General features: G+C 42.3%; 1 protein-coding gene across 1 annotated transcript in view; it reads left to right on the top strand.

Annotated features, from left to right (window-relative positions):
• Positions 1–963: 963 nt before the first annotated feature.
• GPR158 (G protein-coupled receptor 158) overlaps positions 964–15,883 on the top strand; it is a 392,719-nt gene continuing 377,799 nt past the window's right edge. The window contains exon 1 of the mRNA XM_059660955.1: positions 964–2,765. Coding sequence (XP_059516938.1) covers positions 1,852–2,765 — 914 coding nt within the window. The 5' untranslated portion in view covers positions 964–1,851. The remainder of the gene's footprint in view (positions 2,766–15,883) is intronic.

Below are 15,883 nucleotides of genomic sequence, written 5' to 3' on the forward strand. Positions count from 1 at the left end.
TACTACAGGGATCAACAGTAGTATCTTGTTGTCAGACTTCTGTTCTTCGGAGCTTACATTTCAGTGCATAGGTATTTTCTCAATCGGGAGAATAAAACAAAATGATAAAGTAAATCTAATCAGTGATGTTTTAGAATGCTACAAGTGGCATTTTTATTAGTTGGGATTTGAAGTGAATTTGAGATTTCTCATTTGTCTTTCTTGGGGAATTCGAAAAATTGAAAATGGAGGCGCATAAAGCACTACATCTCTAGTACTAATTAGTATTTTCAGAATGTCAGAAGACATTTTTAAAGCTTCAAATAAAACAATTAGACACTGTTAAGGGAATTCCCAGCAATTGGGGAGAAGTCTTGGCATACTTTTCAGCTCTTCTTTCTTCTGTTGGGATATCCTAGTCTGCAGGAATGACTTCCCAATCTCTAGGGATGACTTCCCTTTTCACTCAACACAGACACACTCCTTATTCTCTTACAGACCGAGTCCTGCCCCTTGCACAGGTTCTCTCTCTTCTACATCTTCACTTGCATACCTTCACCCCTTCCCTTCATCCTGGTGCCCTTTCAAGCACAGGTTCTTTAAATATGGCATTTCCCCCCTTAAAACTCAGCCAGTAGATGTCTCTATTACTCTCTAATAGCCAAGACCTCTGCAAGTAGGTTTTAATCATTTCTTTAAGCAACAAGAAGGAGGATTTGATGATTTGCCAAAAATGAGCAGATGCTGGGGAGCACACGTCTCCATCCTACGTCCTTCCCCTCTGATTTAAGTCAGAAATGAAAACTCCTTTCTCCCTCTTTTTCAGGCAAAAGAAAAGGCTGATTGAACTAAGCAGGCAAGACGCCAACACCCTCCTCCTCAGTACGTTCAAGTTTCCTTTGCTCTGAGCCACAAAAGCTCTGCTCTCCCCACCCTCCCGCCCACCTCATCCCATCCCCTCAGCTTTCAGAGTCATCGGGGAACGCGAGTGGGTGAAAGGACTCAGCGCTGCTGCATCTCGCGCCACCGCCTCCTCAAGCGCCTCCTCTGTGCCGCCTCGGATTCAGCACTGGACAGCTCCCGCCCCATTCCCAACAAATAGCGGTCGGCTGATTGACAGAGGAGTCGACCACACAGGGAACAGGACGACTTGAAGCCGCCCTACAAGGGTTTGGTTGCGGCCAAGCTGCCTCTTTCAACCAGCTTTCCTCCCGATAGCAGGGAGAGGCAGGAGTGTGGTTTGTGGGCAAACCTAAAGCCTCAACGAACCAGCTGCCTGGCCCTCTGGACCCCAGAGGACATTCGTCTTAAAAGGAATCTTCGCTCTGTGAGGCTGGCTCCTGCGCTCGCGGTACCGGTCTGTGTGTGCGCGCGCTCCGCGCCTCGGGCGAAGCGAACCGGGAGGAGGAGCCGAGCCTGGAGGCGGGAACGACCTGCCGCGGGTGAGATGATGGAGCAGCGTTTTCGGCGGCCGCGGCGGCAGCATCAGCAGCACCAGCTCTTGAACACACCTCGATGAGAACGGCGGTGGAAGCGGCCGAGCAGAAAGACGTAAGCAGGCTAACTATAGCTGCCGGGAGCCAGAAGGGAGGTAACCTGTTCGGCTCTAGGCTGCGAGGTGCGTAAATCTCCAGCCGACGCACCGCGGAGCGGCTGCAGCCAGCGTTGCCACAGGTGATTCGATTTCCTGTGACGGTAGCTTAGCCAGTGGGCCAATTTCGAGACAGTCTTATTTTGAAGTCCTTTTCGACTGGGTGCCATCTGGAGAAGGGGGAAGACTCCTAGGCAAAGTCTTACTGTGGATACACTGACGACCAAAATTTAAAAAGTGACTCCTCCCTTTACCTCCTCTCCTGTTTGAGAGAGAGGCAGATGGGAGCCATGGCTTATCCTTTACTTTTCTGCTTCCTGCTCGCTCCTCTGGGACTGGGAGCTGCTGGTGCCAGCCGCGACCCTGCGGGACGGCCGGGTTTCCCTCGAGAGAGGACCCTGAGGGCCAAGCAGCACGCCCAGCAGCCGGCTCGAGCCTCTGCCTCGGACCCCTGGGCTCCCGGGAGCCGCTCCACCGACGGCACCATCTTGGCGCAGAAACTCGCCGAGGAGGTGCCCATGGACGTGGCCTCTTACCTCTACACCGGGGACTCCCTCCAGCTGAAGCGAGCCAACTGCTCCGGCCGCTATGAACTGGCGGGCCTGCCGGGGAAGTCGTCAGCTCTAGCCAGCTCCCATCCTTCTTTGCACGGGGCGCTGGACACGCTGACACACGCCACCAACTTCCTCAACATGATGCTGCAAAGCAATAAGTCGCGGGAGCAGAACTTGCAGGACGACCTGGAGTGGTACCAGGCGCTCGTGCGGAGTCTCCTGGAGGGCGAGCCCAGCATCTGCCGGGCGGCCATCACCTTCAGCACCCAGTCGCTGTCCGCGTCCGCGCCCGCGTCCACCCCGCAGGTCTTCCTCCAGGCCACGCGAGAGGAGAGCCGGATTCTGCTCCAGGACCTGTCCTCCTCGGCTCACCACCTGGCCAACGCCACGCTGGAGACCGAGTGGTTCCACGGCCTCCGGCGCAAGTGGCGGACCCATGTACAACGGCGGGGCTCCAATCAGGGCCCCCGGGGCCTGGGCCATAGCTGGCGGCGCAGAGACGGGCTGGGAGGGGACAAGAGCCCTGTCAAGTGGTCTCCGCCTTATCTGGAGTGCGAGAATGGGAGTTACAAGCCCGGATGGCTGGTCACTCTCTCCGCTGCTTTCTACGGGCTGCAGCCTAACTTGGTCCCGGAATTCAGGTAGGGAGGGGTAAAAAAATACCCAAAGCACATCCTTCCTTCCAGTTCCGTGGGTGGGTGCGCGTGTGGGGAAGGGACACTTGGATGTGACACTGACGCCTCCCCACCCTCACAGCAGAGACTGAGGCTGAGCGACACCCCACGCGGGCTCCCGTGCTTGGGGACTAGAAGCGCCCCACGTTGGTCAGTTTCACTCAGTGAAAGCGTCTCTCAGATCAGTTTCCCTGCAAGGAGCTAGGGATTGGGGAGTGGCGAGAGCAGGGGTAGAGCTGAGAAAAACCTCTGATGTCCCACCCTTTCCTTCAATTCTTGGAAGAGCTGAGAGCGGCTGTGAGTTCCCAGTCAGGGGTGATGCTAGGAACCTGGGGGGACCTGGGGAGCTCCCGTGTGCCTGCCAGGCACCCAATGGCCAGCACCGGATGCGAGAGAAAAGGGACCCAGAGGGGAGAGAGTCCCTAATTTCTGCCACTTCAGGGTAGCTTTGCCTGCTTCCTATACGTGTCGTTTAGGGCACCAGTCTCTTGTAATTAAAACAGCGCAACCCCCTTGGCAGTTCTGTTCCCTCAGCAGTGAGTCAGACGCTCAGCTGTCTTCAGGATCCAGACTTTGCAGTTTGGGGGGTTCCTTCTCCTCATTTCCCTGCTTCTTCCAATCCACATGCCCTTCCTTGGTCCACTCTCTCCCGTTCTCTGTTCTCGGTGTCAGGCATACCTAAAAGTTCCCCTGCCCTTCACATTCCCCTGCATGTCATGAAGGAACCTGGTTGCCTTATTTTAGGGCGGGAGGGAGGGATTCTTCTGACTGAACTGACTCAGGGACCTAGGAGGGAACTTATTATGTATTTCCTGCCTCAGTGTATTGCATGTGTGGGAAGATGAGAATTTGCAAATTAACAGGTGGTAACTTCTGCCCTGGGAAGAGCCTGATCTTTGAGGTGAGAAACTTCTAGAAGTAGCCCTTAAGAGTTCATGTGAGGAAGGAACAGAGAGAGCAGAAACTCCAAAGAGGGCCACAGATTGACCAGGATCCTCCCCAAATCCCACAATGTGAGGCTCTGGAATGGGTGGTGGTGGTGGTGGTGGTGGTGGTGGTGGTGGTGTGTGTGTCAAGGTTGCTTCTGTATTTTTCTGGGAACCTGGGCAAAAGTGAGAAACATGTGTGCGTGTATGTGTTCTAACACTTTATTTGGCACAACAAGGGCAGGATGCTGACTGGGTGAAATATACCAGGCTGAGTACTGGGTTGGCAAATGAGGGAGTCAGAAAGCTTCTTTGTCTTGGTACTGTCATTTACTGCTGAATGACCTCAAGTAAGATACTTAACCTTTCTGGGCCTCAGCTACTTATCTATCAAGTCAGGAAGTTGAACTAGATGGTCTCTAGGAAACTAGCAGTTATAAAATTCTGTAGCTTTTAGTGCTGGCAACACTTGAGAAGGCCTAAATAAAAACAACCCCCTTTGATTCTGTATGACCATATTAGGGGTGTGTGTGTGTGTGTGTGTGTGTGTGTGTGTGTGTGTGTGTGTGTGTGTGTTTTCTATCTCTTTTAAAGATCTTGTCTTAAACCAGAGTAAATCTTTCCTACTTTCAGGATAATCTCATTTCTTCCTGACTTCTGCAGGATCCTATTTCATAAAAGCTGATCCATGCTTTGAATCTTTGCCATGTTATTTGCTCAGAATAGGAAAGCTCAGCAGATGCCATTCACTGCCCAAAAATTGTTTGTGACCTTCAGATAAACCTGAAAAGGGGGTCCCAGATCCCAGGATCAGTCAACCAAACTCATTCCCTCCCTCCCTCCCTCTCTCCCTTCCTTCCTTCCTTCCTTCCTTCCTTCCTTCCTTCCTTCCTTCCTTCCTTCCTTCCTTCCTTCCTTCCTTCCCATTTTCCTCCCTCCCTCCTTTCTTCAACATTTACTTTATGCCAGGCTCTGTGCTAACTGCTTTACATATATCATCTTAATTAATTCACACAACAACCCTATGAGTTAGGGTTTATTAGTTTCTCTTATTTTACAGAAAGAGAACCTGAAGCACAGGGAGATTAAACTTTTTTCCCAAGAAGTTAAGTAGTAGAGCCAGTGGTTACATCCTTGTAACCACTATGCTAAATGCTGTCTTTTGAAGGAGTCCTAGGTTTGCTACATGTAATATAGTTGCTGCATAAAAATATGTGTATTTTAAGCATCAGACATGAGACTGGGAATGAGAGCCATTCATTTTCAGAATTATTTCTCTTAAGGCTCAGAAAGCATAGGTTACCTAAATCAACTCAGTGCCTCTGCCAGCCAAGATAAAAGGCAGAGGATCCAAAGGGTCTGAGGCTGCGAGGACTACATGCCCCCTGCCTATTTTTTGGACTGCATTCAGAAAATAGTTTCCTCTTGTGGAGCCTCTTTAAGTGCTTTCATAGTCATCAGTGGTGTTCTTTAGCCAAGGCATGAAGCCAGGCCATTTAGTGTCTGGCTTTCTACAGAAGCTGGCTTGTCCTGGCAGCATGCATGAAGGGCAGAATAAGTGCTCTCATGTGAGTGCTTTTGCCCCATGTCCTCTGCTTCTCAAATGCTGTATTGAGGATACACACAGATGTTAATTATAGGAACTGAATGAAGAAACCTTAAAGAGATAATCAGATGGTTCCTCTGTTGTTTCATAGATTAAGACACAGAACCCAAAAGGTGAAGTGCTGTGTCCAAAACTCATGTAGTAACAAAAGAAACAGAACGCAGCACCCTGGTTCACACTAAGATTGATATGTATATATCTTAATCATATTTTTTTGGCTCTCTGGACTTTTGTACATAAAGTATGTTGGGGGACATAGTTTACTCTATCATCTTTTAGGGTAAAAATGAACCCATATAACATAGGCCTTAAGTTTTAGGGAAAATATTACATTATTTCACACATTTGAAATAATATTTAAATGGGCCATTTTTGTTTTTTCATACTCACAAAAAGCAAAGGTTTTTTGTTGATAACATCTTATCATCTAAGATGTGTACTCTAATATTCTAAAATATGGATAAATAATATTGTATAGGTCTGCCAACAGTGTAAACCTGAAATGAATTTTTGGGAAGTCATGATTAGGAGCTCTGCTCATGATTTTAAATACATTTGAACCTGTACAGTCATTTGTAAAAAGCCTTATCTGTAATGAAAAAATTCCATTAATAGTGGCTTCCTTATGGAAGAAAACAGGAGGAAAAACTTCATAGTTAAAATTTTTATTTAAGATCAGTTAATATTTTCTCAGGTCTTGCTTACAGGATTCAATCATTTAAATTACATTATGTTTTATTTTTTGAGAATGTAAATCCAAAACACGAAATTCAAAGGCAATGTGAGAACATGGTCAACTACCTTCTTATATTAATGTTTACCACTGTAAAACACCTCTCAGAGGTTTTATTCCTCTCTGTTTCAGAATGACACAGTATCTTAAATTTTAAAGTTTAATGTGAGACTCACATGGAAAGAGAAATTTATTGTTCATTTCTTTCTTTTCAAAAATGCTATTAGTTGCTCTAACTAAATGCCTCTTGAGTCTTTGGTTACAATCCTATAGTATAAACATTTTAATTCTCATCTTCAATCCTAGCCAAAAAACCAAACAAACAAAAAACAACCCACAACAGAGTAATAATTTAAGTTATATTCTAAATTATTTGTATTTATTACATTAGGTTTCTGATGTCCTGTGTAGAGTTTTCCTTAAAGTTAAGCATTTTGTTTTGCGTAGAATTCTTTCTTTGTGTAACTTAAAATACTATGCAGTTGGTCCCATTCTGCTGAAATCATAGATACTTTCCCTGTGGTAGTTGGAATTGTTCAGTGCCTAGGATGGGTATAAGGTACTTAAGTGTTTGCTGAATTTAAATTCATGTGAAGGAATCTTTAGGAATTATTATTTATTGATGAACTGAAAGGTTCTTTGGAATTCACTTGTGTTATTTTTTTTCATCTCATTTTATTTTTTTAAATATATTTTTATTGATTTCAGAGAGGAAGGGAGAGGAAGAAAGAAACATCAATGATGAGAAAGAATCATTGATTGGCTGCATCCTGTATGCCCCTCACTGGGGATCGAGCCCACAACCTGGGCATATGCCCTTGATTGGAATCAAATCCGGGACCCTTCAGTCCTCAGGCTGATGCTCTATCCATTGAACCAAACTGGCTAGGGCTTATCTCATTTTAGAGTGGAAGAAATGGAGATCCAAAGGGCTAAAGGAATTTGCTAGAGTGGCACAGTTCTTTAGTGGTAGTTTGGAAACAATGGAAACAATTATATATTGAGCACCTATTATATGTTTGGTGTTTTATATATACCAGTACATTTAATTATTAGTACTCTTTGGTAGTTAAACTTCAGAAAAGTTGAGCAATCTGCCTGACTGGCATGGCTCAGTGGTTGAGTGTCAACCCATGAACCAGGATGTGGGGCGTGCAGGAGGCACCCAATCAATGATTCTCATCATTGATGTTTCTATCTCTCCCTCTCCCTTCCTCTCTGAAATCAATAAATAAAAACATATTTTAAAAAAATATGACCAACCTGACCAAGGTAACATAGCTAGTAAATTCGGGAGCCTAAATAAAATTTAGATCTACTTAGCTATGAAGCTTGTATTGTCTTCCTACTACCTTATGCTGCTATGTCTTAGCAATTTTGTTTTCACCTTGTTATTAAAAATATAATATGATAATGGCTTCAAACAATTAACATATTTGGCCTAAATAGGCGATATGCACATTCTTTTTAGGCCAATCATAAAAGCAAATATGTTGTATAGTGAGAAAAGCATTATACTTAAGTCAGCATTTTGACTCAAGTCCCAGTTTTGTCTCTGACTGGCTGCATTACCTGTCTGGAAATCAGTTTCTACATAATTAAAATGTGGGAATGAACTTGGTTATATCCAGATACCTTTATAACTCTTTGTTCTGTGAATTCTTAAGTGGTCTATCCAAATGGTCAACAAGTAAGCGTTGGAACAGGTGATACACATAAGCACAGTGCCTGGGGACCTGATATTGATAGGGGAGTAACAGGTTGAGGAAGAGGAAGCTAAACAAATGTCAGACCTGCTGTTTGGTAAAAAGGCAATCGGGCAATGAAGGAATGATCACAATAGTGTGAAGACCCCTTTTTAGATGCTAACAGAATGAACATCCGGGTGTCACTGATTTGTTGATTCCTGAGGGGGTCACTTTATCTCCTTTACACACAATACACCCACACACTCCATCAGTGATTCCAATACAGGTATCTGTTTTCAACAAAACAGAGCAATTTGCAGAATATAAAAGAAACGACCATATTGCTCTAGGCCAAGTATTTCCTATGTCTCTCTTGTAGGTCATGGTAGTGGTGAAGAGGATACCTATAGGGACATCACAGAGATTTTACCTGTGGGATAGATCAATGTGTTTTTAGATAACTTCTATCGAGGCTTTTGATTCTCAATTATTTCATCTCTAAATTAAATAGTAAACTGTATCTCCTTTGCAATTTCCTACAAACTAAATGAAGACTTGTCATCACATAGGAAGTTGAGTAAATATGCTCTATTGTAGTTTCTGTCTTCCCAAATATTGTCTGAACATAAATGTTCTTAGTTTATCTGTATTTATACTAATTTATAATTTAAATGATGGTTTTGTTTCATCCTTAATAATTGTGAAGGCTTGTAAGGATTGTGGATCCTGGTGGAAATAATGGCCTTAGAAACAAATGTTGGCACTAGCCTGGGCCACATCCTTTACTTATGGTGTTACTATGGTCAGCAAGTGTCTTTTAATCCTCAGCTTGTTCATCTGTAAGTTGAGGGGGTTGGACTAGGGGACCTGTAGGGCTCCTTATGATCCTGAAAGTCTATGATTATGCACATCATCAAATGTGTCACTTTAATTTTTAAGTTTTGTTCGATTATAATGCTGATATCCATTTTATATGCTCATTTAAATGCAGATCATGTTTATATATGTACAGAGTTTGACTTTATCATGGTCATTTATTCACAGAATATTTACAGACAGCCTTCTCAATGAACACTGAGTTAAGTAAACACTCACAAACACACATATGCACACACATTAAAATGAGAACTCCATTTCAAAATAAAAATAAGCATGATCTGAGTTTCCAGATCTTAAAAGATCCCCTAAATTACTTAAAGGCAACATACTGCTGTTTCACAGGTTTTCAAAGAAAGGGCCTCAGTATACCTGTGTTATTTCCCACAGGATAATCAATGTTTAGGCATTTTGGAGCGCCTTAGTTACTCTTAATAACAACCTGTTTTAATTCTCCTCTCTACTTGTCCTTAAAATTTCACAAAAGGGTATTTATTGTGGTGCAGCAGTGGTACAGCCTTGCCATTTTCTAGAACAAGCATTTGGAAGCAGATGTGGGCTTTTGAGGACTGCCAAATAAATAATAAGAGTATAGGCCTACCCTATGGAGAGGGAACGGGTGCCCTCCCTGGACTGATTTTATAGCCTCAGCTGCTGGATAACTTAAATTTTATTTTCAACTTCAGAAAGGCAGCAGTCTGTTGCTCCCTGTCCAGGATTTTAAGGCTACTCTTTTCCAACATGCACTGTGTTTTTGATTATATTGTAACACTAGAGGCACGATGCATGAAATTCGTGCAAGGGTAGGCCTTCCTTCCCAGGCTGCCGGCACTGGCTTCCCTCTGGCACCTGGGACCCGGGCTTCCCTCGCAGCCCTGGCTTCGTTCGGAAGGTCGTCTGGAAGGACATCTGGTCTAATTAGCATATTATGCTTTTATTATTATAGATATTGAGATGCCAAGAAGTGTGTTGTTGATTTATTCTCACTTGGTTGGTACAGAATCATTAGGGCTTTGTTTGTTTTCTTTTCAGTTCTGAGTTGGTATTCACAGCTGAACTACTAAAACAGTACATTGAGATGTGATAATGTTGGCAGCTTGATGGCCATCATGTCAAATAGGCAGTCCACTGGTCGTGGGGAGAGTTTGTAGCCAACAGCATTATTAAGCTTCCTGCCCAGCACAACTATGGCATATGTACTGGGGTTGGTTTTACTGGTCTATAGCTATATTTGCTTTTCAGCTTCTAGTAAAAACAAACAAACATGTCCATATGTCATTTCTGCTTTGGCTGGGCATTTATGCATCTTAAGTTTTTCTTCGTACAGGGAAAAATTTGACCTGTAAAAGTGTTTAGGTGGATAAGCTGTTCTATGAAATGCTTTTCAATTTAGGAAAGGATTAATTCTTTTGGCTAAAAGTCTTTCTTAAGTCACAGGCTTTTTCTAAATGCCAAACTTAGTATAGGAAAAAGACTGGCTTTTCCCCCCAAAGGATATTATAGTGCCTCAAAGCAATCACAGGATACATCTATAGTTGACCCTTGAACAACACGGATTTGAACTTCATGTTCCACTTATATTTTTTCAATAAATACCATAAATGTTTTTCTTTTCCTTATGATTTTATTCATTTTTTTAAAAAAATTGTACAAACACAATATATAATACATATAACATACAAAATATGTGTTGCCTTGGCTGGTGTGGCTCACTTGGTTTAGTGTGGTCCCATGCACCAAAAGGTCACCAGTTCAGTTTCTGATTAGGGCACATGCCCAGGATTGTGGGCTTGATCCCCAGTAGGGGGCATGCCGGAGGCAGCTGATCAGTGTTTCTCTCTCACATTAATGTTTCTCTTCCTCTCTCCCCTTCTCCTCTTCCTATCTCTATAAAAAAAATCAATAAGAACATATTTTAAAAATGGTTAATCAACTGTTTAGGTTATAAGTAAGGCTTCTGGTCAACGGTGGTTATTAATAGGTAAGTTTTGCGGAAGTCAAAAGTTATATACAGATTTTTTACGCATAGAGTTGGGGGCATGGTCATGACCCCTACCTCCATGTTGCTCAAGGGTCAACTGTAGTTTCATTACCTTTATTGTAGGTAAAATGTATGAAAACAACAGAATTAAATGTGATTTGACCTTCAAATCATTTTCCCTAAACAAAAATCCTATTACCTCCCTTTTTGTCAAAGGCAGTCTCTTTCTCATAGTTAACTAATACTTCTAATTTAGATCCAGTTAATTTTTATTCATTACTAGAGGCCCGTTGCATGAAGAGATTCGTGCAATAGGCCTTTCTTCTCCTGGCTGCTGGCACCGGTTTTCCTCCAGCACCCGGGACCCAGGCCTTTGGTCCAGCCGCAGCAAGGCTTGGCTCCTCCCCTCCAGCCATAGTGAGGCTTGGCTTCTCCCCTTCGGCCGCAGCAAGGCTTGGTTTCTCCGCTGCAGCTACAGCAGAGAAGCCAAGCCTCTTCAGTCTTCAGTCTTTAGTCCTCACTCAGGCTAGAGCCTTCATTCTTCGCTCTGTGCCTGTGTATGCAAATTAACTGCCATCTTTGTTAGGTTAATTTGCATAGTCGCTCTGATTGGCTGGTGGGCATAACGAGTGACACCAATTTGCATGTTTCTCTTTTATTAGTGTAGATAATATCTGTTGTAACTTCCCCCATTTAAAAACTATAATTAGAGAACTAGTTATCTGTCTCAACTTCCCCCTATTCAAAACTATAACTATAATTTTCCCCATAGAAAAACTATATAATAGATTTTTTAAAAATCCTGTCTAGTCAGAAAAGTATGTAATGTATCTATAACTTGAAAGGAACCTTAGAATTACCTAAGATTTTGGTTTATTTCTTTAAGCTAGTTTTTTCACCATTTATGTGTTTTGTGCGATGTGTATACCTTTTAACATTATTATGGAAGGACTTTTATAGAATAACATAACACATGGCTTTTATCTGAGGAAGAGGAAAAGGCATTATAATACAGAATAATACATTTTGTTTTCAATTCTAAGATGCACCTTTTTTATATTTGATGTCACTCAAATTGTGATGTTTTATGATTGAAGGCATGTCATTTTCAATTGACATATATTTTCTTTCAGTGATATACAATAAAATAGTGTATCTTTCAGTTAATGGCATTTTATATTTGATTACTATGGTATTAGGAAATGGGAGAATAAATTTCAACGTCTCTCCAACTATAACTTACCCTCTATAAGTTATCAAGGTGCAGCAAAATATGCATATAAGGAAATAAAATCTAGACCTTCCTGCTGTATATGAATTAGATTGCTACTTATCTTCATAATTTTCCTTAGAAAGACAAGCTATACTAAAACATATAACCACATTTTTTAAAAAAATATATTTTATTGATTTTTTACAGAGTGGAAGGGAGAGGGATATAGAGTTAGAAACATCGATGAGAGAGGAACATTGGTCAGCTGCCTCCTGCACACCTCCTACTGGGGATGTGCCCACAACCAAGGTTCATGCCCTTGACTGGAATCGAACCTGGGACCTCTCAGTCTGTAGCCTGACGCTCTATCCACTGAGCCAAACCGGTCAGGGCACATTTTTTAATTTTTTACTGTTTTTATTGATTTCAGAGAGAGGAAGGAAGAGGGAGAAAGAGATAGAAACATCAATGATGCAAGCCCCCTTCTGGGGTTTGAGCTCACAACCGGGCATGTGCCCTGACTGGGAATCGAACCATGACCTCCTAGTTTGGGCCATGTTTTCATTTTAATGTATGTGAAATATATAAAACTAGAGGCCCATTACACAAAGAGATTTGTGCAATAGGCTTTCCCTTCCCCTGGCTGCCGGCACCAGTTTTCCTCTGGCACCCAGGACCCAGGCCTTCGCTCTGGCCGGAGCCTTCAGTCTTCACTGCTCCGGCCGGAGCCTTCAGTCTTCGCTCTGCTGCTTTGTGCTTATGTATGTAAATTAACCGCCATCTTTGTTGGATTAACTTGCATACTCTCCTGATTGGCTGGTGAGTGTAGTGGAGGTATGGTCGATTTACATGTTTTTCTATTATTAGGTAAGATATCAGGCCAGAAAAGCTTCAGAAACTTTTATCTTTATAATAGGTGAGGTAAGGATTATCAAAATCTTTCCCATACCAAGTGGCAAAGCATTTCACTCACACTGTGGGAAAATGCCTAGGAGAGTGCAAGTAAAAGATCACTTATAGATCAAATATAGCAAGGAATGGCTCTGTCTTTCCTTTTTAAAGTGCTTAGAAGTGTCAGGGTGGAAATAAAACTTTATGGTATAGCCATGGAATTAGTTTTGGTTAATGAGATTTATGTGGAATCGTGGAGGTGAGAGATTTTTCCTTCCTCTTTTCCAGTCAGCTGCCTGGAATGGAATATAAAGAGTTTGGTTTTCCCTTATTTGATCCTTCAGACCACTGTGTAGAGTAGTGTTTCTCAACCTCAGCACTACTGGCAGTTTGTACCAGGCAATCTTTTATTGTGTGGTCTGTGTTGTTCATTGTAAGATGTTTAGCAGCACCCCTGGCCTCTACCCACTAGATGCCAGTAGCAACCTCCCTGCCCAACGTGCAATCAAAAATGTCTACAAACATTGCCAAACATCTTCAGGAGGGCAAAAATGCCTATGGTCAGAAGTTGCTAGAGTAGAGGGGACACATGTAATTATTCTATTCTGGGGCCATCTTTATTTCAAGGGTTCTGTATGTATGTGTATGTGAGTGTATCTGTCTGTGTATGAGTTTGCCAAACCATATTTCTATTTACTTATTCATTGATTTACATACTTGTTTTTTTTGTTTTTTTGGAACATAAGATTAATGCACATATAGAACCTGAAAAAAACAGAATGTGAACTGGAAATTTTTCATGGATCAATGGAATGTTAAATAATTTAAATTTATACGTCATTAAGGCTCAAAAAGAACTGGCCAGATTATTTGCAGAATCTGTTGCTCACATGGTTTCACTACTTCTATGGTTACAAGTTTTATATTTCAGGTTTCCCATTAAAGTATTCATTTTGGAGAGAAAATGTGTGTGTGTATATACATTGGGGGTGATGGCATTTTTGAAAGAAGCCATGTGTTTTTACTCAATATTCTGGAAACGCTCCTTTTTGGAGAATTAGAATTTTAGAAGTATACAGGATTTTAGAGATCATATAGTCCAAGTTATTTTTGCATTTACAGGTGAGAAAATTGAGACCCAGGGTTGTGGTGACCATTTTTTATACTAGCTATGGCTGCAATGAATTGGTAGTTTATTAACAGGCACAAATAAAATGATTCTGAGTCACCAAGTCAATGTTAATTTATGTTCTTTATTCACTGGTCCCAGATCTGGCTGTGCATCAAGCTCACTGAAAAGTCTGATAATATATTCACAGGCCCTCCCCAGACCCTGTGAATGAGATAATCCAAGGGATGGGTTCAACAGTCTTATTAAAGACAAAGTCTTTGTAATTCAGAAGCAGCTTAAACACAGACTTGGGAAAAAGTAAAAGTATTTGAAATACTTTTAATCCATTTTACGAGATTTTAAGAATAAAAATTAAACACTGTAAATACTTAGCAACTTCAGCTGCAGGTTGTTCTGGATAGCGGAAGCATTCCAATATTGTGAATAATCCTATTGGTAGGGGTAGAATGACTAGCAGGTTCTTTATGAAGGCAGGGAGGTCACAGGCACTCAGCCTTGGAATGCTGAGTCACTTTATTTTGGGTTCTTCTGTGTTTCCTCACCTTTAAGATAGGCGCATTCATTGGAGCGGCTGCCTCTTATTATTATTTGTCTCTTTATGAAAACACTAGAGGCCTGGTGCATGAATTTGTGCATGGGTGGGATCCAGCTGGCCAACCCTGATTGGGGCCGATTGGGTGGTGCTGGCTGGGAGGAGGGGCCATAGGTGATTGGCAGGCCGCCCCAAACCCTGGTTGAACTCCTGGTTGGACTCTCGGTCAAGGGGACAATTTGCATATTAGCCTTTTATAATATAGGATCCTATGTCCCCAACCAGTTCTACATGTCCTTTAAGTTGCAAGGACCACATTTTATGAAATCCCATACTCAGTGCCTTGCAAATTTCAGGGATGTAGTATGGAAGAGAGAAAGGGTTTGGGATTATAAATTTAGATTTCAATCCATGAGCTTCCACTTTCATTTACTGTGTGACACTGGGCAAGTTATTTAACTCCCCCTGTGGCTCAGTTTCCTCTTCTGCAAAGGGTGTAGAGTACATTGTCACAAAGAGTAAAGAAGCTTATGTAGGTAAAGAGCTTAGCATAATGTCTAAAATGCACTATTCCTTTAAAAAAATTATAGAGTATATATGGTGATGGGGATATAATACTGAAAAATGACAGACAAAATCCTTGTCCTCATGGATTTTTTGTGTGCACTGGGAGGAAGATAGACAATAAACAAGCAAAATAGATATAAGAAATAAGGTTTGATAGAAGCAAGTGCTATAAGTAGATAAATAAGGTAACGTGGCCGAGAGGTAGGGCGGCCTTCAGACCTCTCTGAAAAGGTGACTTTAAGTTATGAAATAAAGGGTGAGAAGGACACAGCCGTGGCACAAACTGAGGTAATCATGTTTCAAACAGAAAACAGAAAAGAACAAAGGCCTTGAGATAGGAATGAGCTTTTTAAAAAATATATATATTTATTGATTGATTTCAGAGAGGAAAGGAGAAAGAGAGAGAGATAGAAACATCAATGATGAGAGAGAATCATTGATTGGCTGCCTCCTGCGCACCCCCCACTGGGGATTGAGCCTGCAACCCAGGTATGTGCCCTTGGCTGGAATCGAACCTGGGACCCTTCAGTCTGAAGGCTGATGCTCTAGTCTATCCACTGAGCCAAGTCGGCTAGGGCAGGAATGAGCTTTTAAGTGCTCTAAGAATAGAAGAAAGTCAGTGTTGCTGGAATGTAGTGAGAGGTGGGTGATGAGGCAGAAGAGGAGAGTAAGGTATACAGAAGGTGTTCAATAAATGGTTAAAATGTTGTGGTAATATAGAAACAGGTTAAGTGCTTAAAAATTTTCTACCTCTGTAATAATATGTAGGTTGTGGATGTATTTTTATTTTTTTCTCTTTGGATGATTTTATTATAAAGTTCTTGTTTTATTTTGTCTGCCTATTTATCCTTCCTTGTTTCAGCCTTGGCCTTCCTGCCCTGGACTCCCCCAGTTTCTCTGATGAGGTTTTAGTTGAAGAATAAGCTATTTCTCGTTGTTC

This window comes from Myotis daubentonii, chromosome 1 (genome assembly GCF_963259705.1).
Source record: "Myotis daubentonii chromosome 1, mMyoDau2.1, whole genome shotgun sequence".
NCBI lineage: Eukaryota > Metazoa > Chordata > Mammalia > Chiroptera > Vespertilionidae > Myotis > Myotis daubentonii.